The sequence below is a fragment of the Cyanistes caeruleus genome, chromosome 2 (assembly GCF_971803275.1).
Source record: "Cyanistes caeruleus chromosome 2, bCyaCae1.hap1.1, whole genome shotgun sequence".
Lineage (NCBI taxonomy): Eukaryota > Metazoa > Chordata > Aves > Passeriformes > Paridae > Cyanistes > Cyanistes caeruleus.
The window spans coordinates 71,220,135-71,247,097 of record NC_141702.1 but is presented as its reverse complement, the minus strand read 5'-3'; the positions used below and the strand labels follow the sequence as shown (position 1 = coordinate 71,247,097).

The 26,963-nt window shown below is 41.9% G+C and overlaps 1 protein-coding gene across 1 annotated transcript in view; it reads right to left on the bottom strand.

Annotated features, from left to right (window-relative positions):
- The window catches only part of EGLN1 (egl-9 family hypoxia inducible factor 1), a 34,077-nt gene extending 7,236 nt beyond the window's left edge, over positions 1-26,841 (bottom strand). Inside the window, exons 1-2 of the mRNA XM_086877819.1 lie at positions 25,802-26,841; positions 825-944 (exon numbers count right to left, since the gene is read on the bottom strand). Of these exons, the coding sequence (XP_086733945.1) occupies positions 825-944; positions 25,802-26,713 (1,032 nt within the window). The 5' untranslated portion in view covers positions 26,714-26,841. The remainder of the gene's footprint in view (positions 1-824; positions 945-25,801) is intronic.
- Between the last annotated feature and the right edge of the window lie 122 nt (positions 26,842-26,963).

Sequence of the window (26,963 nt, the reverse complement as noted above, 5' to 3'; positions counted from 1 at the left end):
TGCAGAATCTGACTGCTCCTATGTACTCTTCCACATCCTACTCCCTTAGCATGATGAAGCATCAGTAGCTTTATCTTTTTTTTTCCCCCATACACTATGAGAATAAACTTCTCCATCATTAATGGCAGAGAAATCAAAGAATTAGCAAATCTGTCTTTGCACTATTCTTTCATGGTCTCAGAAGTGCCATTTAGCTATATCTGCTCTTTGAATCTACCTAGTCCCACTCAATCACTAGGAAAACCCTTATTAAATTTCACTTTATCGTAGCCACTAGTAGTAAATTCTTAGACCAATTGAGCTGTAATATAAATCTGTTCTACACCCTGTATCTGCAGTGATACAAGACTTGTGCTACTTTGAACCCTACTGATGTAGCAATGACTGTAACGCTTGTTTGGAAATGCTTCCAAGCTACAGCATCTTTCTTTTTATAAGCATACTCAAATAAGCAATCTAGTTGCACAAACAATAAACTCAAGATTCAACAGGAATACAAGGAAAAATTAAATTAAGAATATACAAAATTGTTTTTAATTTCTCTTTGTGTATAGGGATGCATTTACCACTTTCCTTAAATCTTATTGTCAAGAAGGTCCTGCTGACATAATTCAAAACATTGAAAACAAATGCTCCATCTCTATCTGGTCTCACTGACAACAGAATTAGGGAGGCAAAGCATAGCCACAGTTAACCTAATGTAAAAACACAATTAAGGCACAGAAATAAGGACATCAACAAAAACCTCAAGCCAAGGTGCAGTAACAAGTGTGTATACATATGTATGTATGTAAAAAACATTTCAGAAAGAAATTATTGCATACCTTGGCATCCCAGTCCTTATTAAGATAATATATACATGTAACACATCTTCCGTCTCCATTTGGATTATCAACGTGGCGCACATATCCTGTTCCGTTGCCTGGATAACAAGCCACCATAGCCTGGAGTCAAAGAATCGAATACAAGAATTACTTTTATCTCTGTGTCTGGGAAAAGTCTATATTTTATCTATATTAATTCTTAAGTAATTAATACATGAGCAATAGAAAAACCGTATAAACCAGAAATAATGTGCGAAGTAATTTTTAACTGAGTTTTCTTTCTAGTTAAAAACTGGTTTAGAACACAAACAGATGTTGATAACAAAGGCATGAAAGACACTGAAAGGAACACTTAATTAAGGCATGGAAGGTGGGGCTACTCTCGTGTTGTGACTAATCATTCAGACTTCCCTCCCCTGAATGACATAGAAGAGAGGAAGAATGTCTTGTGTGCAATTTAATAGCTTCTCCTTGTGACAAGAAATCTTCCAAACTCAAGTTCAGACAGCTATCTTTTTTTTCCCCTGTGTTTACAATGCAAAGAATTCCTTCTCAAAAAATGCTGTCAATCCTTTATTTTTAGGAGACTTTTAGACAAAACCAGTAGCCCATGTCACTCGATCACTCCAAGACCATTCTTGGGCTTGTGTTTTGTCCTGTACATAGGAGGTCTTTGAACCTTTGTTGAAACAAACCTACATGTACAACAAAAACATCCTTTCTAGTCAAGAAGTGAGAAATGGAAAACAGACACCGAGCAGTAATCTGCAATAACCTTCTGACATCAAACGACTCCCAGTACAGCAGTGCATTAAACTTCCCATGCTGCACTTTGCTCAGCTGACTTGAAAGACCCCTGCAAGGCGATTTCTGAGTCTTCAGACATGCGGATATGCGTGTGAAACAAACTGGCCACTGCTCCCAGATGGCCTGATTAGCTTGATTAGCTATCAGAGCACATGGCTGATTCGTCGTGCAGTGCATCCCTCTATCTTTATGCCTTTGCTAGAAATAACAATTATTCCAGTTTTTTGAAAGAGATCAGAAGGAAGTTTTCCAGGTCAAGTCACCCACTGCCACCCCAGTACCCAGATGTCTGAAGTGACACTATCCTACCTGTAAGAAATCGCAGCAGGAAATAAAAAAAAAAATACCAACCCAACCAAAAACCAAAACAAAAAGGTGAATTTCTACCAACAAAGCAACATAGAACTATTCTCAATGACTGCCTGCTGTATGAAAAAACCCTAAAAACCTCTATAAATAAACATTCTTGTCTAGATTTAGCCTGGTTAAGTTAGAACTCTAAATCAGACCTCTGCATTGCAAACTCTTTCACCTCTCATGTAATACACAAAAAATATTTTCCCAGTAAAGTGATTTTTTTGCTTTACACTGGTAATTTTAATTTCCTCCCCCAGCCTTTATATGCTATAAATAAATCTTTCCAGAGTATGTATTACTTGCAAGCATTGAGGAATACATTCAGTGCAGGTTTGCTTTGTACAAACTGAGAAACAGTCTAAAGTACTTGCAGTTCAATCAGTAAAATATTTGCATATCACATGTACACAGAATGGATTTCACTGTAGCAGCAACCTTTTAAAAATCTTTATTTCCATATATACTTTACTAATGGAAACAGCAGTTTTTAGTAGCTATGTCTAGGCAGAAATCTAGAAGGCAGTATTTGCCAAGCTGTAAGCCCGTGACTTGAAAGAATCCTAAAAATAAAGCCAAACTTCAATCACATCCTTTGGAAGTCACTACACTGCAGGAAAGGTACTCAAAAATACAAAATCCAAATATATACTTCTAATTTTGATTAGGCATTTCAGCTTTCGAACCTCTTTGCTGTAATCATAATGCCTTTATCATTACAGGCATCATGTTATGAAAACCTTACACATATCAAGAACATGATCTAATATTTGGCAAAGTCGTGACTTACCAGTTTTGCTGCAGGAAGATAAACCCACAGAAATCAAAACACTGAGTTAAAGATACGAAATAATGTAATAGTAATTCTGTAATTTGCTTTCTTAGGGAGGAAAAAAAAAAGGAAGAAAACAAAAGCAAATCTGGGCTGGAAGAGGAAGATACTTGGTTTCCACTGAAAGCCAACACTCTTCACAAGTAAGTCCCATGTACCACATAAATTGTACCAAGCTCTCATGGAGCATGATGACCAGTGCTGAAAGCAGATCCAGGTCCAATTCTGTAACAGTATTCCTAATAACAGGAAAGCCTTAATTTAAGGGGCTTTGCTGAGACATATCATGCAAATTAAACCCTGACACTGTTATTCACTATCTGTGTGAAAACAGCTACTAAAACTCTCTCAGAATGAGAACTTTGAGATCAAGCAGCTAGAGCAATGTCAATTCTCACTTTAATCATGAGGAGTTAAGATTCCAAGGCAACAAAACAATATTTCACACCACACTGCAGAAGAAAAAGAGGACCAGCAACACTTTTTGGAATGTCTGGGGAAACACCAATTGTCACCAACTTCATATGAAGAGCAGCCATAATTATTTCATACAATCATTTGAGTCTAAAATACTTTCAATGTTTAAAAAGACCTCTTGTTTTTGGATTTAGAGTCTGAAACTTCTCCTATCATCAACTCCAAGTGACGAGAAACAGTTTTGCTGCGATAACTTATCTAATATGTATTTGTTATAACACTGAGAATGACTCAGCCCTTCGCAGCAAATTGGAAAGCAAACAAATTTGCAACTCAGCTGCTGTAGCATAGTATACATTGCTTTTGCCATGTCCCCAGTTAACCTATGATAAGGAAAGGCACAAAATGTAACAATTTAGCAGACATGGGAAATATACTGCTTTGTGAAACAGTATGAAGTGAGTTCAGGGCAAACTGTCATGTAGTGCAAGATCACCCACATTGAAAGGACAAAGAAGTGATCCACATAAATAACAAAGTCTTTGTTGTTAACATTTTACAGTATAAATAAGCAAGCAAATATGTATATCAAGTACATCATATATATCAAGAACTGAGAAAAATTTGTGTCTGTGGCTTTTTTTTCCCCCAAACACTGTTAGTGGCAGTCAGTATAGCCAGGCATTTGAGACCTGAAAGTCCAAGATTCTCTAACATTTTGGGCTATGAACAACAAAGCTGCCAACTTTCCAAAATGAAGAGCCACCCATCTCATCAGTTGTCACATAAAAATAATAAGTTCAACTCAAGGTATTACTTTCATTTTCTTAACAGAAAAGGAGTTTCTGCCTTTGTCCTTCTTGGGCATTACAATTTTTAAGCATTCAGTAAACTTACTTTCTGCAAAAAATGTATTTAAGTCACACACTGGGAATTTTCTCACTCACAGGATTCCTGTGCCAACACTTTTAATATTAACCTTCTTTAACCCAAGAGCATTCTGTTTTAGGCTGAGCACTCGTGTCTAGCACATGAGCGCTGTCCTAAGATACCCCCAGGAATTCATGAGTAATCGAGAAAGCACGAAAGTGCTCTCCCCACACTGATATCTGCCCAACTTGTGTCTATCAAATCTGAAGAACTAACACACTAAAGCTTCTGCTGATCAGTCATTCACATAAAGATGTTCTGTCTGCAAATGTTCTAAGTCTGGAAAATAACACCATCAGCTCAACTAAGCAACAGTAAGTTGGTAACAGAAGAACTAATTGAAACCACAGCTTTTTTTGCTAAGAATAGGCATCCCTAGTGTGTCAGGCATTACTCTAATTAACAATAAAATGCACAAAGGTAACATCAGAGGGAATAAACCATAGTCCATACAGTTTTTTTCTGTATGTGAAGACACATCAGCTAAAACTCAGCCCTGGGAGGCACAGCACAACAGTGCAGCTGAAAACATGATTTCACCTGGGACTAGTCTCAGCCTCCTTTCACACAGAAGTATGACAGCCTCTCCCATCTATAAAGAAGGAAAACTTGCAGGTAAACAAACTGAAGCTTTTTTTTCTATCCTCTCCATTCCTCTCACTGCTGGATGCCTGCAAGCTTAGGTATTGTTCCTTAAAAATGGGATCCATTAAAGCAAACTCTTAGCAAAGAGAGGAGAAAACTAGTAACATGAGAACACAAAATTCCATAAGGGGGGAAAAACCCCAAACATATAATGGAGAGGATGTGTGTTCTATTAGTTTATTAAATAAATATATTATATTAATATCTAAACTTTATTGTTAAGCTCAGATTGAAGCTGCATCAGTCAAGGAGATGTCACTTTTGCTGTTTGCTGAAGGAACTGCAAATCTCAGTGAGCAAAACAAGATGTCTAAATGTAAGACCAATGACTTCCTACCAAAATTTATCAGATGTGCTCACAAAGACTTCACTGGAAATCCTTGGCATTGGACATCTGAGAGAGTATTCAAAGAAAGAAAAAAAACCTCACACACCACTGCAATGAAGAACCAAAGAAAAATAAAACTAAATGTAAAAATGACCCAGCCTTGTTTGGTCTGTGATGTATTTCTATTTCAAAAATTTATTCATCCCTGACAAACAAGAGTTCTAAGGAAATATACTTCATTTTAAGCACACATCAGGATATGATTTTTCACAAGTTGAACAAAGTAACAGTCAAATCAAAGGAACAAAAGACTGGTTTAGTATCACCTGTGAGCAGGATCAAGATTACTGACTTACACATGCTAGCATGGTACAACTTGGTTTGGAGTCTTAAGTCTTCTGCAAATCCTTCACAAGAACAGACAAAAGCTTGCAACAGAAAGAAAATGTCAACAGGGAGAAACTCCTGTCAGCCTTACCCAAAAAAGAGCAATCTAAGAAAGGGTAAAACAAATCTGAGACACAGCTAGTCTAAGTATTTCTATACTAACTTCCATCTGAGTAAAATTTCCTGCTGTTATCCTCAGTGGTTTAGTAAGCAAGGCTAGAGAATCAAGTTTTCACACACATCAACACTGTGAAACTAGAAAAGCTGATGAGAAATACCAGGCCCTGCAAAGATTTCTTATTAAAAATTCATGCCTTGCAGTCATCGTCTACTGGAGAACATGCAAGGGGAAAGTAAACTGCTACTTAGCAGCTTAAAAATTAATCAAGGCTTTACACATCCTCAAGAGAAGAGAGGAATCTCTAAGTTAGAAACTAAAATAAAAAACAAAAAACAAACAAAAAAAAACCTGCCATGTTGCAGCAGGTTAGAATAACTGATCTTTAAGTCCTTTCTCCTAATATTAAATTGCCACTACAGCCATTCAATTTGTCCATCAGCAAAGGAGTTAGAAACCATTATTTTCTTTTGCGTTTTTCTCTGCAGAGTGAAGGAAAGAAAACCCCAAATACCAAAACAGAAACCAACAATTCCCTACCACCCAAACTAATAAACCCTGACTACACCATACCCCTGCTCTTTGTGCCATCTTCTTGCAAAAGCAGAGTAAGCTGCTCTTTCAGTTAAAAACCCAAGCAAGTGAAGGCAAGGATGACACAAGTCATCCTCTCTTGTATCTTGTGAAGTTTTAACAGAAAAGTTGGAAATCTTGTCAAAGTGAAGGCAAGCTGAACTAAGAACAGAGATGAAAAATGAACTTAGGAAGGGAGAGAGGAAAAACTGAGAGTTGACATAGCTGCTTACGCTATTAATAGAATCAGCACACAGCTATGTACATGGATTACATCTTCCATGACCTTTTAGGGAGTTCAGTAACCTGACCTACCTCCCTCCTTCCCAGGCTTTTCAATGCAATGGCCAATACAAGATTTCTACTTGCTTTGGATAGAACCACATTTCATAAGCATACAAAATCAAGCAACATAACACACCATACCATCAAAAGTTTGGCACAACTTACTCATACCTTCATACATTGCTTATTTCTAACTTGACAATCAGATGCTGATTTCTCAGACCAATTTTAAGAAAAAGCTTTGCCAACCCAGCAGTTAATTCCTCTTCAAGTTGTGACTTTATTCCTGTCTTCATTTTTATGTGATATTTACCTGCTCATGACATTCACTTCAAAATCCTAATAAACTGACACAAGCCAGAAGGCAGCAATTTTCATGCTGGTTCAGTGGCCACATTCAGCTGAGCTCTCTAGGGCCAGAAGTGCCACATGAAGATTGGATCCAATCAGCTTGAATGAAACCATGGTGCCACTGAGCAAAGACCTGCTCAGGTATTTTTCACTCACCCTTTACCATTCAATTCTAATTGTGCTCAACAGCAGGACAACATAAAGTTCATTTTCAAGTATAATTCTTTTATTCCATGCATGCCCATAGGCTCCAAGAAATGCTCTTCAGCTCTTGAATTGCTGAAGAAATGTACATGAATCCAGATGATTCATCAGTTCTTACACATGGCACAGGAAAAAACACAGAACTGCAGTTGCTTAAGTCTAATATTCAGGAAATGACTGTGAACATGGGATGTGCTTACACTTTGATGAATACCTCTAACAAATAAAACATAAGATAGAGAAACTCCTACGAAACTATCAAGCAAGAGGCATTAACAGGGGGAGATGGTATTGATTCTCAGCAGGGGGACAGCAGAAGGCATGTTCCTTGCATGGAGGCTTTGACTGAGCCCTGAGGAGAGCAGGACAAAGTGGAGAAAGACATCCCCAAAGTGAACCCAGGAGCAACTGATACCAGTGCTAAAGACAGACATAACAGGAAGATCTAAAACACACTTCCCAGCTGAAGTTCTGCAGCTCTTACCACTACTAAACTGAGATAAAAGTGCTTAAACATTCATAAGCTTTTCCGCTCTCCTATACCTCAGCTCGTAAAGCTGCAAGTCTCAAATCTCCAAAGGCAAAGAGAGGGCTGAGTCAGCCTACAAACGGCAAGGAAAAAGAAAGATTGTATCTTCTGTAACACAACACAGGCTGCTACCCAGGTTAGGTGGGACGTGTCTATTCTAAAATTGTGCCAATTTAACCAAAAGATCCTGTTTTAAAATTGAGTCAGGAAAGGCACTGCAAATACACCTGCACTCCTTAAATCTTACAAAGTTTCCATTAACTAAGAAAAAATAATAGAATAAAATGGAGTTCAAATCTAAAAATGTACACAGAGAGCTGTGCACTGGCTTAAATAGAGTAATAAAAAAAGTGGAGTTTATCTAACATCTCTGAATACAGTGTCCTTAAGTCTAAACCACCTGTATTTAAAAAAAAAAAAAAAAAAAAAAAAAAAAAAAAAAAAAAAAAGGAAAAAAAGCATTTATATAAGCACATCCAAGATATGTCTGCGCTTCAAAGCAGTAATAGCTCCCTCCCCTAAGGTTTAACATAACATTTGCTGATAGATTTGATATCAAAGACTACTGCAAACTTTAAAAAAAAGGTCAACAACACAGAACACACAAACAAAAAAAATCCCCCAGATATACTTAATTGAGGCTTCCCAAAGAAAGTAGATGAAAAGCACTGTCACCAGAGACAGAAAGTTCTCTCTTAAAAGGCCAGGAATAAACACAATACTTGGCTTTGCAGCCAGGAACGGTCTAAAATATACTTTAATTTGTGTCAGTCTAAATCTGTCTACAGTAAGATTAAATAAGTTGACCAATACATTTCAGATTCAAACAACTGTTGAATAATGTTAAATATGTTTGCAGAACTGGCAGGCCTCCATGGCTAACTCCTCGTTCCCTCCAAGAGAAGCAGACTCATGACTCACTGTTTTGGCGCTGTACAAAAATTTGACAGAGAAGTAAGTCAGTCAACACAAATTTTAAGAGTCTGTTTTTAATTTAACACTGTAATGGCTTTGAATTTCATAAAATCATTTAGAAAGTAAGTACTTTTTTCCCCAAGATGAGGCAGAGCTTTCTGCTCTTGCATAAGACTAATCAACTTCCTAGTTTCATCACTGCCCATTCAAAAAGGGCACAGAGCAGCAACATCTTTAAGAACTAAAAATAACATAACACTAAAGCAAATTACAACAGTGCACTAAAATAGTAGGAAGTTAAGTCTCATTCAGCTACATCACTTAAAATATATTCTGATAGCACTTTGTGCACACCAGATTTCCAGGGCCAGCCACATGACATCAGCAGGCACACTGATGCACAACACACAAAAAAGCATGGTTACCTATTTTTAGATTGTTATATATTATCAGTGAATTTGTTCACTTGTGTGAGATCTACTGGGTAAACTTTCAACAACAACTGGACTCAGTGTTAAGGGGTCTTTTTCAACCTTAATGATGCTGTGACACACTATCTTAAAAATAAAGTATGCATATCACTCAAACATCAAGGCTGGGTACTTAGCACCAGCAGAGGCTGGGAAGGAAGAAACTCTAAGGATTAAGGGAGAGCAAGAGGTGTTTGCTTTTTGTTTTTCTTTTTTAACCAAACCTTAGTGTATTATCTGAAAAAGTAAGTGGCTGAGAAATTTGCTATTTAAAGAATGTCACTCACCATCTCTGACATTCTCTCCTCAAAACAATATATACTGAGTAGCCTAGAATTTCCTTCCTATAGAAGACAAACCATACACAATCATTTTGTTAACTACTAGGAGGGAGATCTGCTTTTTACTTAAAACTGCAATTTTGTTTCTATTTTAGGGAACAAAATAGACACATCCCCGAAATTTAACTTGAAGAAAAGGTATCTTTATATAAATTTGAATGTTGCGCAACTGCATGGGAACAGGATTGTGTGTTTAGTACTACAGTTAGCCAAATACTTGGAAACACTTGCGCACTGCAAGTTCCTTAAGTTTAGCAAATGTTCATGTAGATGCAGTAAAATGTCCAAATCTAGGTCTCAGGTATCACCTCAGAAGTATTTGCTGTTATAAACAGTATGCCAAGAAGAATGATTTTAAAACAGGTTTTAAGGCTATTTTCAAGGGCACATGTGTGATTCAGCATGCCCACAAAACTCCAAACTTCACACCAGATACTATAGCGTTCACTCCTACTATCAGAGTCCAAACTATTCTTTGAAATTATATATATATTAGAGAAAAAGAAGTAACTATGCACTGAAATGCTCATAGACATTTATTTAGGGACAGATTTAATTTATATTAGCACTGCAGAGAAGTCTGACTAAGGTTTAAAGACAAACAGCAACAAGCAGCCTGTAATATACTTTCAAGCCACCTATAATTTAAATGCCAGAAATGCTGACTCTGCCCATACTACTTTCTATGAGCTTTCACACAAACTCTCTCCATCCAAGCTTTCCTTTACAATCCCACCACAGTCCTTTAAGAGGTACTCTTTCCCAGCTGGCATAAACAACACTTAGGGGTTTTGTTGTTTTAACCAGATCACCCAGAGTATGCATTTCAAATGCATGCAGGCATTAAACAATTTACTGGTATTCTGTCTATCCCAGCTTCCACCAGTCCTTGGGCAAAGCCTTGAGGAACAGCTGAGGCCATGCAGCACTACAGGCTGATATAAACACCATTCCAGGAGCAGGACTGTTGGCGTGCCAAGTTGGAAAAGTGACTCCCAAGCCCACCCTCCCTCAGACATGTCATTTCAGGTTAAGGAGGCATTCTGCTGCAATGGGGAGGCTGCACTGCCTCAGTGGAACTCCTGGAGGAGAGTGGTTCAGGAATGCAATGTATTTGCTCTAGGAGCATGCAGCCTTGTGAGCACGAGAAAGATCTGAACGTACCCAACACTGACTCCAGGGAGGAAAAAACACCTGAGGAAACTGTTTGTGCCTGTCTGGCTGATACAAAAGCCCCCCTGTCTCCTGAAATGCCAATTCAGCTGACCATACAGTGAGTTTATGTTCAGGGCAGGAACAAGACCATCTCTCGGTTAGGACCTCCTGCAGAGCTCCTTGGTGCTGCTTCAACAGGCTTTTTCCCAGTCTCCCCATCAGTCACCACTGGCCCAGGAGACCACAGTGATGGAAAAACACATCACTGTCACGGCCTTGGAAAAAATAGAACATGCTGCATTATCAACTACAAATTGGTTAAAATTGACCCATTTGGTTTGTTCCAAGTCTGTTTATACTTGGCATTAGGAAGCTTCTATGAAAAAGTCAATCCAATCAACAAAGTTACCTCTTTTCTCTTTGCCACTATTTCAACAACAAAAATAGTACTTTATACATATAACAAATAATTCACCCCTCCTAAAAGGCAAGTAGGCTTCTCCATAGATTAGTCCTTTCCTGTGAACAGGAAAGTTAATGTTACGTGACAAGGCTCCTGTCAATCAAATTGGTTATGACTGTCTATAACTCAGCAAGTATTGTGGTCAGAAGTCACAGGCTAACCTCAAACTCCAAATTTCCCACTCTAAAAATCAGGTGACGGAAACCAAACTCCACACAAAGTGGTGATATAAGCAAAAAAGCCATGGTGTACAAAACCTGACAGGAAAAAGACAGCTTCTCTTTAACAACTTGTCACTGAGACTTTTCCCCCTCTCCTCCAAGGCATACAGAAGAGCACAGAACCAGGACCTTGCCTCTCAGATGTTCACACAGAAAGTCAAAAATTTCATCATCAGCTGTGCTAGCATGCAGCCAGAACTTACATACTCTTAAACCTTCTTAAAAGCACTGTATTTAGTAAGAAAGAGAAGCACACTATTCCACACCCCATCTAGAAATAACGGATTTCAAGACAGGATACACACATCTTCCTTTTTCGTGTTTCTTCATAAAGGTTTATCTGTATGTTCCTAAAAATCCAACCAGCAGAAACTTTCCTGGCAAACCAAAGGACAGCTAGGGCTTTGCAATCTACAGTACTCACTGGGGAAAGATTGCAAGGATTAGCAATAGTAGCCCAGATCAGAGGTGTCACGTCAGACCAAGATGACTGTTCCACAGCACATATTTATGCAACCTACATTCAAGATCTGTAGAGCTTAAGTAAAGCCTGTTCCCAGCTTAATACTGTGCCAACTAAAGAAAAAAAGAAAAAAAAAGGCAAGAGCATAATTGATGACAAAGTGTTGGTTCAGTCCACAAATAACCCAAAACAACTCATACCCAAGGTATGAACTCATCAACTCCAGCAACGGCAGTGGAAATTACAGTGGAATGTACAGTGAAATGAAAGGAAGATGAAGAAAGCAGACAACACCAGAAGGAATGGCAACACTGACAAAAGTCTGCATTATTGAAAGAGGGGAAGTCATGCCAAGTATCACAAGAGCTAATGAAGAAGCAGAACAGCAGCAAATTCTAAAAATCTTAGATTCCAGATTTCTATACAGTCAACTTCCCCTTCAAGTCAGCAAGAAATCACTTCAGATTTCAGGATTGGCAGAAATAGTCTTTCAGGCAGAGAGTGTATTTTTTAATAAAATTTCTACATGATTATTGAAAATAAACAACATATCTCCTAAAATACCTATCTAGTATTGCACACTAACACTGGATAGCAGTTTCTAAATAGGAGACTGCACTTCAAGAAATTATCTGGGGGCAGCCAATTGAGTTACTAATTTCTACTATGTGTAATAAATGGCCCTGTAGCTTTATATTAAAGACACTACAGATCCCAAAACTTTTTCTGTATCCTCTTGAAGTCACACCTGTTCAGAGAAGAGCAATCAAGAGGAAAGCTGATTTTCAAGCCAGGGAAAGGCTACAGGGAAGAACACGGAGGAAGGGAAGGAATGGACAAGGACCTATGGACAGTGGATGCACTTGCCAACCCTGTGCTGCAGTAACAAAGGGAGCAAGTCCCACAGCAGGGGTTTTAATTGCGACTGCCCTGCTATTTAATAACCCCGTGAAATCGAGCTGCAAGCACTAATGAGTAAGATACCTCATCAGGCCTCAATTGTAATTATTTTTGGGTGTCTTCTGGCCCCTTAATGAACCACACCAGAAAACATCTTGGACATCAAAGGTTACTCTCAGCACAGATTCACAAGCAAAGATAAAAAAAAGCTGCTGCTCCACACACAGCACTGTGCTCATATCCACCCATTGTGTACAGAAGGCTGCTCACATCATCTCTGCTCCAGGTAAAATGTTCTCATGGAGTGGCCTTGCAAAAAGCTGCTTATTTCTCTGAATGCCAGCTCTGCCCTCAAGTCTATTGATCAACTTATCCTCCCACTTTGTGCACATAGAAAGCAGTAAAAAGACCAATATATTTTATTTCCAGAATCAATACAAGCAATGTGATATAGCTACCACAAAAACTGAGAGATACTCCAGAAAACAAGAATTTACTTCCTCTGTAAAGACAATCCTTAATTAAGGGTTCCCAAACCAAGATAACCATTCCTTAAAAATGAAGGCTAGATGATAAAAAAAAGTGTAACATATTTTTCAAAGGAAAAAAAATCTCAAGGGGACTCCATCTTCCCATCGCTGGCAAATTCTGTTCCCTACTGAGCCCCTGAAGAATTCCATCACTCCCTCCAGAAAGCTGTTCCCAAAGAGAAGGGGGGGGGGGGGGGGGGGAGGAAGGCGGGGTGGAGGGGTGCATTGGAATTTTTGCTCTTCAAAGGAAAGTTTTCTCTGGGGTTTTAATATGGAGCTATTCTAAGTTGAATTGCAGAACTCTAAGTCTCAATGGTGAGGAAGCATCATTTATTACTAGCTTTGTCTTTCAGTGGGTGTGTTCCTTCAAAGTAGCAGGATGTGAGTGTAGAAAAAGACACAGCAAAAACTGGAAATCTACAAAATTCAAGTTGCTATATGAGACAACTAAACTGAAAATAAAGCTAGTTGATAGTATCTTCATCTACATTTCACGTCCTGCAGTGGAACATTATTTTCTGTGTTTACAAGGTCCTTTATAAAGCTATAGGACTAAACAGGTAAAAAGAATGTATGTTTATCTTATTACCTCTTAGAATATAATTTTGGCATAGCCTTGGCTCATGAGTGAGACAACTCCCATTTTCTATTTTCACTAAGGAAAATGACAAAGTCAGGACTCCAGTATAGGAACTCCTGTGTTGTTCTTGAGTCTGTGCCAAGTGTTAAGAGGCCTTCAAGAGTCATTACATGTCATTTTATCCAAGCTATAGTGGAGAATTAATACAAATTTACTCAACCCATTAATTTTAATGCAAACATTAAACCTTTTTGATATAAAGCACCTGAACCATGGATCTTACTTACTTCCAAGGCATTTTGTAATAATCAAACAGGGAAAGGCAAGACCAATAAAATAGTAAATTCCAGTTGCAATTTCACTACAGCAAACTAACCTCCTTTCAGTGAAAATTGAGGTGCTACCAGCAGGATTCCCAGAGGACCTGTACTATTTCTGTATGACCTAGGAAAAGGGGTTGAAGGAGCAGAGTGATGGTGTTTACCTGCAATACCTAAATACGCTGCAGTCCCTCCCAGCCCTGGCTGAAGAAAGGCACACAGAGGGGTGTAAAACAATACCACAACTGCCTAAACAACAAAATGGGAGGTGAAATTCAGGAAAGAGTAAGTGCAAAGAAATACCCCTTGGGGAAAAAAAACCCACCTTCTTATACAGTGTTGTCTTCTAAATTGGCTATTATCACCTTAGAAAAAATAAATAAATTAGTAAATACAGGCTGTTCTCTCAAGAACTTAATCTCAGCACAGCAGAGGAAGCAACTAAAGTGTCATAAATCACTAAACAAGGAAAGGCAACACAGAATACATCACCCTGCCAGCATACAAAATCAGGATATATTTGTACATTACAATACTGTGCTTCTGTTTGCCTTACCTTGATCAGCAGAAGCAGAAAAGCTGCATAGAAGTGCAGCAGGAATAACTAGAATCACGAAATAGTATCTGTTGGATAAACACTAAAAAGACTACAATTCTTCAATTTAGGAGGGAGAGCGTCAGCTGAAAAAAATGCATGCAAGCAAATGCCAGACATTTTTTAGAAATATGACAAGGAAAACTACTGGGAAGTGAGTTTTCACAATACAGTCTAGGAGACACTGAAATCACCATCAGAGGGTTTTAAACAAAAGGAAGTTCCTTTTCCATCTAATCAAACTGCAGGACTCGCTGTTACAGGATGTTACAGAGGCCAAAAGTACAAATGGCTTTTAAAACAAGATTACATAAATTAATGGCAAATGTGTCCATCCATCCGCACGTATTACAGGCAGTGGTCTAGATACAACCTCTGTCTCAGAGCTCCTGAATTGCCAGAGGTAGATGGTATAGGAGAACATCATTTTATATACACTTTGAAGCTTTATATACAGAATAATTATTGATTATTTACAACTACGTAATAGTATAAACACAGATGACAAACACTCGTGTGAGTCAGACATTTGATAAGGAAGAACTCCTACTGAGCAAACACAAGAAGGCAGTTGGCTAAGAACCTAAACCAAATTAGCCAGAGTGCAAAAAGTGTAAGCTTTGAGCAGAGTGGGTCTTCAGTATCAGAACAATAAGAACAAATGGTTTCAAATTTTAGGGTTTTTTTAATACTAAGACCGGATACTCTTCAAAAACACTTGGCTTTAATCTACAATCCATGGCCTAGCATCTAGTTCATCCAGAAGGTCACTTCAGATGAACACAACTCCATCTGGCTTCAATTTACCACTAGATATATGGTAGGGATGGCCAAGCTGACATCTCCCGAGAGGCACATGGCTCTTATCTCTCTCACGCAGTCCTTGCGGAGGACAGGCCATTGACAGGGTGCCTGCAACTGCTGCACCTGGCAGAGAGCAGCAACTGAGGCAAGGCTTGTCCTCTGCTCCCCTCCTGGGGCAGCCAGCCTCTCTCAGCACCTGCTCCTTCTCCCTTCCCCTCTCCCGCAACAGGAAAGGAATAGACCGCTGCAGAACAAGGTCCCCAGGGGACCTTGCACAGGCAGGATGGAAGTGGGCAGGAGCAGCAAGCTCGTGTGGGGAATACAGACAAAAGAAAATGACTAGAAAATAGATGGAAGAAATAAGGATTTTAAACTGAGAGCTGCAGGTTTTTGATTTATTCAACAGCTTGGCAAAATACATAAGCCTGACTCCTACCAGTTCAAATGTTCCCTCCCCACGCTTATCTTTTTTAATATGGAGCGGGTAAAATTCTTCATAAGTAAAATAAAACTGAAATGTACAACAAATAATATTTGGCCAGATGCTTGTTACAAATTTACTACATAAATAAAGTAAAAATATGTGAAATATTAAAAGTAAAGCACTTTTTGGTAGTTTGTGACTTTGAAACAGCATATTTCATTTTTCTCTCTGTCTTGCAAGTAAAGGATAACTATGTCTGCTGCACTATGCCCTTTCAGTTCAGAAGTGGACCCAATATCATATATAACAAAAATAGTTTTGGAGGAAAAGCATGAATCCCATACAAGTAATTGACTTTAATTTCTTAAATCAGTCTTGTGAAGTGTACACATGCTTTGTATCAGCAAGCTAGGAAAGGACTGTGCTATGAGCATATGCACACATGAATGTTAAAAACAGGCAACTTGGGTGAAAAGAGGAAAGAGGCAGCAGCACAGACTTAGTAAAAGTGACTACCTGGATGACCAAAGTTACCTAAGGCAGGAATATTTAGAACAGTTACATTACTGGCATATTTGACTGCAATGATCCTTTAGGGAGCAAATGACCACCAGTAGGAAGATAAGACTCCCAGTAACTTCATTCAGACATGCAATAAGCAGGACTTATACTGACAGTGCCATTGCTGGAAATAATATTTTAACAGATTGCAAAATTTGGCTTGTTTTGTATCTTTTCTATTTCAAACTGCAGTATTTTTTTTTCCATGGGAGACCTGAGGTTGGCAGGCACCCCTGGAGATCATGTGGTCCAGCCCACTGCTTAGAGGTGGGTCACCCAGAGCAGGCTGGGTGACCAGTGATCAGGTTTTGAGTATCTCCAAGGATGGAGACTCCACAACCTCTGTAGCAACCTGATTCTTGGGTCATCACAATGGAAAAAGCATTTTTTACATTTCAGTGGAATTTCTTGCATCTCAGCATACCCACTGCCCTGTCACTGAGCACTGCTGCCGAGTCTGGCTCCCTCTCCTTCACTCCTCCTGTCAAGCATCTGTACAGGCTGGTACTGTCCCCTCACACCTTCTCCTCTGCCACAAAAAGAGCCCCAGCTCCCTCAGCGTCTCCCTGTATGACCTGAAAGAGCAAATCCACCACTATGAACAGAGCTACTGCCTGGCTGATGCGCTGTCATAGAGGGGCTAAAGCACACACAAATGAGGTTAAGCCAAACAGAGGTACGATTCAGCCAGCATCTATTTCACTGGGCATCATCCAGTGTGCCAGCTGAAAAGGAGTCAGTTTAAGATGCCCTTATCAACTGGCCACAGTTTCCTTTCTCACAGCAGTAAGGCTGCATGCCAGCTGCCTGAACAACAATGCAGCAACCACTGAAACTGGAAGGGCCCAATGCCTTCAGCAGAGAACAGACCACACACTGTTCGAACACAGCAGAAGCTGTTGAGGGATCTTGGCATCCACGGCAAGGTTTAGCTGCTTGAACAGATGCTTGAACAGGACAGAGAGCAGTAGCAAGAAAGATACGTTATTAACCAATGATAAACTGCTTTGGAAACCTTACACATATTGCATCCCTGGACTTTTACACAGTACAGAGCACTTAAACATATGAAGACTGCTGCCTCAAATCTGGGAGAAGTTTTTAATCTATAGCAATTTAAATTTCACATTATCGTAAGGGTCAGGCTAAAATATTATTGAAACTTTGTTTCATTTGACTAGTAACTTCAAGTCTCTTATAACTATCTAACTGCAGCCCTCTAACCTACTCAAGCAGGAAAGTAACAGACCCTGGCATACCAGGAGGACAGCAAACCACAACAAGACTATGGCCAGCAGAGAATCCTGCAGCCTCTGTCACCTAACCAAGAATATCAAGCTATCAATGGAACAAATCGATAAACTGATACTACAAGCCCTTCCTGGAAACAGATTTAAAATATCTTCACATAAAAAGACAAATAAAAAAAACCCAGGAAAAATAAACCAAACCAATCAAATACATCTAAGGCCCTAAATCTTCAGCATTTAGTGTATTTTATAACTTTACAGTCAATGCAACAATTCCTCCACTCTGCTAGGACCAAAAGGAAAAACTCTCTCAATGCATTCACCTTTGTATCATTTTCAACATCACGTTTGTTTTTGCTGAAAGCAAGGCAGTCCAGGCTCTGCTCTCACTGCAGCACACTGAAGTGACACAGCAGCATCTCCTCAAAGCTGTACATAATTTCTACAATGCAGAATGCCTTCATGGTCAAACCATGTGCTCTAAGCTGGCCTGAGACTAAATTAATGTGTAAAATTAACCCTTAGGTATTAAATAACCTTTTTCTTTAGGCCCCATTAGTAGCTACCTGTAGCTACCCTACAGGTATGGACTTCATCTCTTTGTCAGAGGACTAGGCACACAACGTATCGATAACCACCCTACCTCCACACACAACCTCTGCACAGACGTGCAGGCATGCACATTTCTACATGATTCCTATTTATAACACCATATGCTAACAAAAATACTCTCAAGCAGTTTTAAGTTAAATACCAAAGAACAAGAAAGTCTTCAAGTGTAAGCAGCTGTTACGTGCATAAAAGCATTGCTCTATTTTTGACAGGCGCTGCCCTGGAACAAACAGCAGTGGATTTTGACCTGAGGCTTACGACTGCCACTTACCAGCTAATTCTGGCACCAGCCCGCACTGGAAATATGCCTGACCACCCATCATTAAGCAACAACCTTCAGAAACTCGAAGGCGTTTAAAAGAATTTCATCAGCACCAAATGACTTTCCCAAAAGGCCTCAAAGACTAGCGTTAGTCCTCCTTCTGAAGGGTCTAAGTAAGTCACAAATGCAGAAGACAAAATGGGTGTCATAAATAATGATTATTTCGCTCAGTAGTAACTGCAAAGTCAAATAACTCTATTGTTCCATTCACTAAAAATATTGGTTTCAAAATAGTGTTTTCTTAGTGAAGTGTAAAAAACATGCCAATGGATAAAGAACTTGAACTGATATAATCTGAGTATGTTGATGTCTAAAAAAACACTTGTACAGTCCTTGCATTGTCTGCAGTCACTCCCCCATTGAAAAGTAACAAAACACAGCAGCACGAGAGCCAGGGAGTCCCACGAGTGTCCTACTGAAGAATTCACTAACCAACCCACTCGCAACAGTCCCAGAATTAATTTTTGAACTGAAAAAAAGTGCTGTCTTTGTACAAGAGCTCTCTAAGGAGCCTAAAGAGAAATGATTTAGTCTCCAGACAGGCAAGAAGAAATTTTTGCTTTATGTAGAGTATCCGTTTCCCTTTTATAACAAGTTTCCTTTCTGCTGCAGGAGAAAGCCTTCATTTAAATTCCAAGTACGCTATGTACATACCTAGAGGTACAAACATACACACTAGCACCCAGTACAGAACAACACAGAAGCAACTAGAAAGACAGCATCTTGCAAAATTTCAATAGCAACCTAACCTGTTCAAGCCAAGAGCCATCAGATATTAACCAAGAACAGGCTAAATCCAACTGAATTACAAATCTAATGAACATGGTAAACACCACAGAAGAGAATAATATGCTGCCAATTTATTTTTTCAGGAAACAGCTAGCAGCCTATTCAGAAACTAAGCACTATCTAGAAAAAAGGAAAACATCTCTCAACCAACCAGTCAAGGTTACTGATACAACTAACCCAGGGATCTGAGAACTGCCGTTCAGACAGTCCTGTGACTTGGCAGGACATCACTTACAAAGAATTTCAGTCCAAGAGGCCACAGGGAAGGGAAGACAGCTCTTCCTCTTGAGCTGCAGAGCTATGGCGAGAAGAATCCAGCTTGATTCTTAGGCAGTATTAAATGAGCCCATTCTGTGCAGAAGAGACAGCATAGAACATCAAAGTAGCAACATGGTCAAAAAATCACTGATATCACTGACAGGAAGAAATTAATTATCCACAGTGTACTGAAATCACTGATGAGCAAAAACCACAATGTTACAGGTTCCTTATCTCCAGAACAGTAACAACTGAAAAACATGAACTCCTGTTACAGTCAAAAATGGCCTGGAAAAGCAAGCAACAAACCAACCCAGAATTTCATACAGCTATCCTAATGCATCAGGCAACAGAGAGGAAATGAGCAGGACATGAAATGTGAAATAGTACTGAAACTGCCCATATCAGACAGAGTCCCCAGAGAACAAGTACTGGAGCTGGCACAAGGGGATGGGGCTGAGCAGGGACCTTCCTTACCTATACTAAACAGTAGCAAGCTGCAGCACACTGTTCATGGCAGATGACGCCAATCCAGCTCTGTCTAGAAACCAAGAAGTCAAGAACATCTTTGATGCTAATAAAATTTTAGAATAATGGATAGGAAGCCAATAAGCTTAAGAGTAGATTGGTTTTGAAGCTGGGAGTGTGGGGGAAATGAGTTTTCATTTGGAGAAAATATATGTTTCCACGGTACATGTTACATGGGATCACCTGGTAGGTAGACAAGCAAATTTTCTGTAAAAATTGTTGTAAGAAAGATTCTTGGAGGACAGAATAATGTGTTTCTGATAGCATGAACCAAGTCTCACACTGAACACAAAAGAGCAAACAAAGAAAAGCTAAGAATAAAAAAAAATATGTACCTAGTGAAGATTTCTTACAATGTGTTTGAATTTTCAAGGGCAAATTTTGGGAGAATCAGACTCCAAGTGCTAAACTAAGGCTGTAGTTTGGCAAACACTTTAAACTGGCATAAATTTGCATTGCTGCTGAAAGAAAGTTTCACCATCTGCCAGTCCTCTGTGCCAGCACAAACATCCGAACACTGAACCAGGAGCATTTCTTTCGCCAGTTTATTTTTCAGATGGATCAGTTCCCCAAACCAGTTCACAGGATGGCCACGTAAATACTTGTGCTGGCAAAGAAGAGAGACTACTTCTCCAGCACTGCCGGCCCAAAATGTTCATTGAACTGCAGCCTAACACACAGGGGTGTGGAAAAGTTCTAGCAGTCACAGGTGGTGCTCCCCACCCTTGGACACACTATATTCATATCACACTTCAAAGGTGCAGTCACCACACAGCTGCCCCTCAGAAACCAGCATATCTCTGTAATTTTCTCTACCAGGAGAACCTGTCAGAATCTCAGCAATGTTGAAGTTGGCTGCAAATAAGAATCTTTTCTGGATGCTGCAATGCTTCTCAATCAAAAGATCACTTGCAGGAGAAACCCCAGTCAGTCTTCTGATCATCTGCTTCAACTGGGACCCAAAAGGCTTGCACATGAGGAACAACAAATGGAAACTATAGTCATCATATGTCAGGGCTCTACTGCAACAGGGATTTAAGGAGTGTGTGTGGGCTGTTTTGTATCCGTGAATCACCACACAATCCTTCACTGACCAGCACACTCATCTACAAGAGAACAACATCACCAACAGAAACACTGCTGTCAGGGAAAGGACCAATAGGTAAGGAAGAGCATTGGTCATATTCTGTATCAAGGTCAGGCAACACAAGTGAGTACTGGGAGACTGAGCGAGACCTACCCACACCTTCCCACAACTCAGTGGCAAATTCAAACCCACACATGAGGTCATTACTACATCACTAGGAACCAATTAGATCAGTAAGCTTTCTACCAAGAAGTAAATTCAAGGTGTGATAGTGAAACAATCTCCAGAATGATACAGGAGGACCAATGTAACTGCACACAACACAAGCAAACTGAAGGGAAGCCCCCCCACTTTACAGACATTTGTAAGCCCAGATCTCCAGTCACAGCTCTTGGGTCCTTCAATCAGAGCTGCACACCTGCCCCTGTGCTCACTTTCCTTTCTTCTACCAGAGTTTTGCCATCATCATCACTTTCCAGTATCTGCTTGGTTGCCAAATTCTTATTTTCTACCTCTAACTTTTCCTTTGTCTTGCTGCCACACATGTCTACAGTTATATTTTGTAGAATAAGATATAATGGAAAGAATACCCATAAATCTTACTTTTCCTTGGTAACATTAATCCAACATGTTTGCAGAAAAGCTGCAACACAAATAAGTGGCAAGAGCAGAGAGCCTCTTCTGTCCAGTTTATACAAAAGCTAACAGCAGGGTATGAGAAATCCACCCACCCTTAGAGAATTATTTTCTAAAGAAGCATTACTAACTTTGAAAGAATCTAATTTAATAGGACACAGTCAGACTAGTCTGAATCCAGAGTCCTCTAGGTCTTCAGAAAACTCCAGGATCTCCAGAGTAAGAGATGAGTAACTGCCAGAAGAAGCAGAAAAGCAAGTTTGCATGATGTGTAACAAATCAAGCAATTTTTTAAGCTACAGGTGGTTGAGTGGGTGGGCCCAGTGGGTTCCACTGGCCTACTAGTAAAGAGAGGAGAGCACTAAAATGCAGCAATTTGAACAGGACTGGTCTACTGACAGGTTTGTAGAAGCGAGAATGAAGAAAAAACTAAAGGGATGCAACAGGGCCTGTCAAATTGTCTATTTAATGTCCTTCCAACAAAAGGCAGGGAATAGGGCTTAGGAGAGGGTTGGTACTGGGTGTAAGGGCGAACAGAAAGAGGAATAGCTGATGGATCAGGTGTCTGGTTATATGGTGATTATTAGGAACCCAGTCCACAACTGGGAAGTCACAGCATTGCTCCAAGACCAGTAAAGGATGTAAGCTTCAGATCAGCAAAGTCCACAGTATGGGAAAGAGAAAGCTGGCAAAAAAAAAAATCATAAACCTGCCCCCATCTTTAACCCCTTCTTCATGCTCCATATGGGGAAGGAGGAAAAACCTTCCCACCTGGGTGAGATTTCAGGACAATTTTGGTGAGCAGACTTTTACCTCCCCTAGCTATGTACGAACAGGACAGGCAAGAAACAAAAATACATGCATGTACAAATGTGGCAACTGATAAGGCAAAGGAAAAAAAAAAAAAAAAAGAGGATTTATGAAAAGATGAAAGAAGAAAAAACTAGAAAGTAACAGGAAGTAGGAGAAAAAAACTAGAGCTCAAATATGCAACAATGTGCCACCATCTGCTAGCAAAAAGACGGAAGCATAGTCTGGAAAGAAAGAGAACAAAAGCAAGGAATGCAGAAAGTCAGGACTTCCAAGATGAGTAAATAGTTAGCCATTCTCTTATACTTGCTGCTGTCTCCACACACCTCCAAGGTACTTGGCTATTTTATAACCACTGCTGTACAGATATATTTCAGGCTGGAGAGTAACTTGCTGACAACTCAGGGCTAGGTGGAACCACATCAGTTTAAGTTTATCAGTTCTAGGTGGCCCAGGAAGTCGAGAAACATCAGAGACTTTTAAAATATAAAATCTCAGGTCACAATTAACATTTTACCTTATTTCATGTTCTCTGCCTTAATGGACTTGCCCTGGTGATTGTAAATCAGTTTGAATTAGATCCTATTAACACGAGACAGCTTTTTTCCTGACAAGCAGGTTTACAAGCCAAGAGATTCAGGGTATATATACCTCAGACCCATTTCTTCTTGCTTTTTCATACACTGCTTCCAGACAGTTTATAGAAGTGATGGCAAGTTCAATGCCAGCACCACCAATGGGTTACAAGTCATATGGTTACAATACAAGTCACTTCAAGGGATTCTCTACGTATCATCTGCTTCTGTTGGTTCAATTCTGAGGTAAATCTCAGAGAGTGAATGACAATTTTCATTCTGCTTTCGCTGGAATTTTAGAGAACTGAGCTTTTCTGCACACTAAAAGCACTGACTTTTGTGAGGAAATAAGCAAGGGAAAGTGAGAAAACAAAGTAATGTATTTCTGTGCCACCAAGGAGTAAAGTATTGTGCTTTTACTGATCTGACCTCTGCACCTGTTCTGATCTCCTAAAAAGAGGGATTTCAGCAGTGACTGAAAACCAAGTGGGAACATAAAATGTCCAGGAATTACAGGAGTGATTCAAGATTACATCTCCAAAAGCCCTGGCATCTATTCTTTAGAGAAGCATACCACTACACATAAAAATAGAAGCAGTATTCCTTTTTGCTGCATAAAATTGAAATCCAGCAAAGCCACTGATATTTTTAGAGTGCAAGTGTGAAGCCTTGAAGAGATCTAAGACTGCCTGAAAGATAAATTGGCTTAGAAAAGTCCTGCAGGGATCTATGAGGACTGTACACCATATTCCCACTGAAAAGTTGTAGCACAGTACTGGTTCAACTGAAGAAATGCAAAGACAGCATTACAAAAAAAAAAAAAAAAAATCCCACTCTCTTTTCTTTATCATGGGAGTTTCCCGTGCCCTCAAACAAATCCAGGGCTGTTTTTTGCCATCCAGTTTCTCCCTTCCTCCCTTCCTGCAGCTTCCTAGCAGCTGAGATTCTGCAGCTGCAGCAACAACAGTCCATCTGTGACAGTGCAACCACCTCAGCAGGATGACTCTTACCATTTCACTGGCTTCCTTATGCTTTAACAGAGGTAGCAAAGTCTGAAGGGGCTTCACCCCTCTTCTTTTTTTTTTAACTGAAAAGATACCGATGAATATTCATTACTAGTTCTCTACCAAGGGCATTAATTTTATTTAAAGGGCTGGAAAGGAATCGCTAATTAAGCTAATACAATGGGATATTTCGACTCAGTTTTCTGGTCTCAAAATAGAGCTAAGGAGTAAGATTTTTGCGGAAAAGTGACTTCATGAGAGTAAAATAAAAACTCTGCCCAAAGCTGCCCTGCTCCATGGCTGTGACTCCACTGCCTGCCACAACAGCATTTGCCAGAGTGCCACACGAACTCACGAGTTTATTGTGCCAGCGGGGCACTTGCTCACTGATGGGGGTCTCCTGACCATATTTTTAAGTCCTGCACCTGGCAGGCCACACCTGAGCCAAGGCTTACCAAAATGTGGCCCATTCATGAGAGACTACAAACGCTGTGCAGAAGTGATTCTACGCTCTCCAGCCAGTGTCGCTGCCGGGACACTTCGCAGCCAGCCCCTTGCTTCCCGAAGCCCGTCAGAGCTCTTGTTACCCGGGCTTTTTTCGGGACACCACGAAAGAACTCGCATTTCAATACTCATCACCTAGCGGATAAGCTTCCAGATCAAGGTCTTTTTAACAAAACGCAGGGATATAAACAAGATCACCTTTTTTTTTTCCTGCAAACAAACCCTTTCGCACCTTCTCGGTGCAGAGCAATCCCCAAGCTGCCCACGGGACAGCAAGCCGCCCGTCCAGGCTGCGGCCCAGGCTCGCTGGGGCTGGGGGTCCCGCAGCAGCCGCGTGTGAGTCTCAGAATTGTCAGGGCTTGAAAGGACCCTCTGGAGATCATCCAGTCCAACCCTCCTGCCCAGCCAGGATCACCTCGAGCAGGTTACACCAGGAAGGAGTCCAGGTGGGTTTTGAACGTTTCCAGATCGAGACTGCAAGATTTCCCTGGGCAGCCTGTTCCAGTGCTCTGCCAACCCTCAACGTGCACCTTGCTGAAGTGGAACTTCTTGTGTTTTAGTTTATGGCCACTGCTACTCGTCCTGTCACTGGACAACACTGAAGAGTCTGGCACCGTGTTTTTAACTTTAACCTTTGAGATATTTACATACATTAACGATATCCCTTTTATCCTCTTTTCACTTGCCTAAAAGGGCTCAGCTCCCGCAGTCTCTATTCATGACAGAGATGCTCCAAACCCCTAATCATCTTTGGGACCCTCTAGAGAAAGGCAGGAGCTTCTTTCTCGTACTGAGGAGCCCAGAACTGGACGCGTCTCGCAAGTACGAGTCGGATCCGGGGAGCAGAGCGGGAGCACCCTCACAGCACAGCCCCGCACAGGCACCCGTACGGACGGACAGACAGACAGACAGACAGCCGGACGGACGGACGTGCGCACACGCACGCAGCCCCGCAGACAGCCGCACACGTGCGCGCACACACGCCCGCACCCGGGAAAGCGCCGGCCCCCCCGCCGCAACCCCCTCCGGCTGCGGGAGCAGGGGGAGGGCGGGCACCGGGGGTCCCAGCTCCCTCACTCGCTCCCTCCCAGCTCACTCACTTTCGTCCTGCCGTTGATTTTGTAGTTGCCCAGCTTTCCGTTGCAGTGCCGGATGAGATCGTCCATGCTGTTCATGAGGAGCCGGATGGTCTGGCAGCCCGGCTCCTTGCCCTCCACCCAGGTGATCTTGTCGCCGCGGATGTCCTTGGAGGAGTCGCTCTTCTGGCTGACGAGCTGCCCGTCGGTGAAGCGGCCGGTGTGGTGGAGGGCCCGCACCTCCTCGGCCACCAGCCCGCCCAGCTCCTTGCCGAGGAAGTCGTCCACCACGCAGATGCCGTGCTTGTTCATGCAGGGCACGATGTACTCCAGCGCCAGCCGCTGCGGCACCAGCGACTTGGTCTGCCCGTTGGGGCGCAGCGCGGCCCCGCCGGGCCCCGCCTGCACGCCGCCGGGGTACAGGTTCGACTTGTCCCGGTACAGCAGCACTGCCTCCCCGGAGGGGGACGGGGACTGGGCCGCAGCCGGGGCCTCCGCCTCACCGCCGGCAGCTGCTGCGGCGGCGGCGACGTGATTGTTGGTCAGCGGGGCGGCCTCGGAGGGGGCCTCCGGGGCCGGCGGCGCTGCGCCCTTCCCGACCCCCGCCCGGCTGCCGCCGCCCGCCGCGGCCCCGCCGTGGGCGCGGGGCAGCGGGGGGTGCCCGCCGCGGGGCTCAGTAGCGCCCCCTGCCGCGCCAGCCGCCGCAGCGCCTCCGCCGCGGCAGATGAGCTTGTGCTTCTTCCAGTCCTGGCGCTGGTGCTCCTTGCTGCAGTAGAAGGAGCTGCGGCAGCGCCCGCACCGCAGCAGGTTCTCCATCTTCCCGCACAGCTCGCAGTACTGCCGGTCCCGCTCGCTGCTGCTACTGCTGCCGCTGGTGCCGCCGCTGCTCTCGCCCTGGCCGCCCTGACCGGCGCCTCCGCCGCTGTCATTCGCCATGGCGCTGGTGGTGCCGCCGCAGCCCCGCTCCGCCGGCTTGTGTTATGTAAGGAGACGGGCGGGAGCGGCGCTAACGCGGGCCCCCGCCCGGCCGCGCGGGGAGGGAGCGCTCACTGCATCATGGCCGCCCGGCTCCGGCTCCGCCGCGGCCCCCGCCGCCCGCCGCCTCCGCCGGCCCGCGGCCTCCTCCGGCGCGGCCGGGGCGCGGGGGCCCGCGCAGCCCTCCCTGCGCCGCTAACGCTGCTTTAGC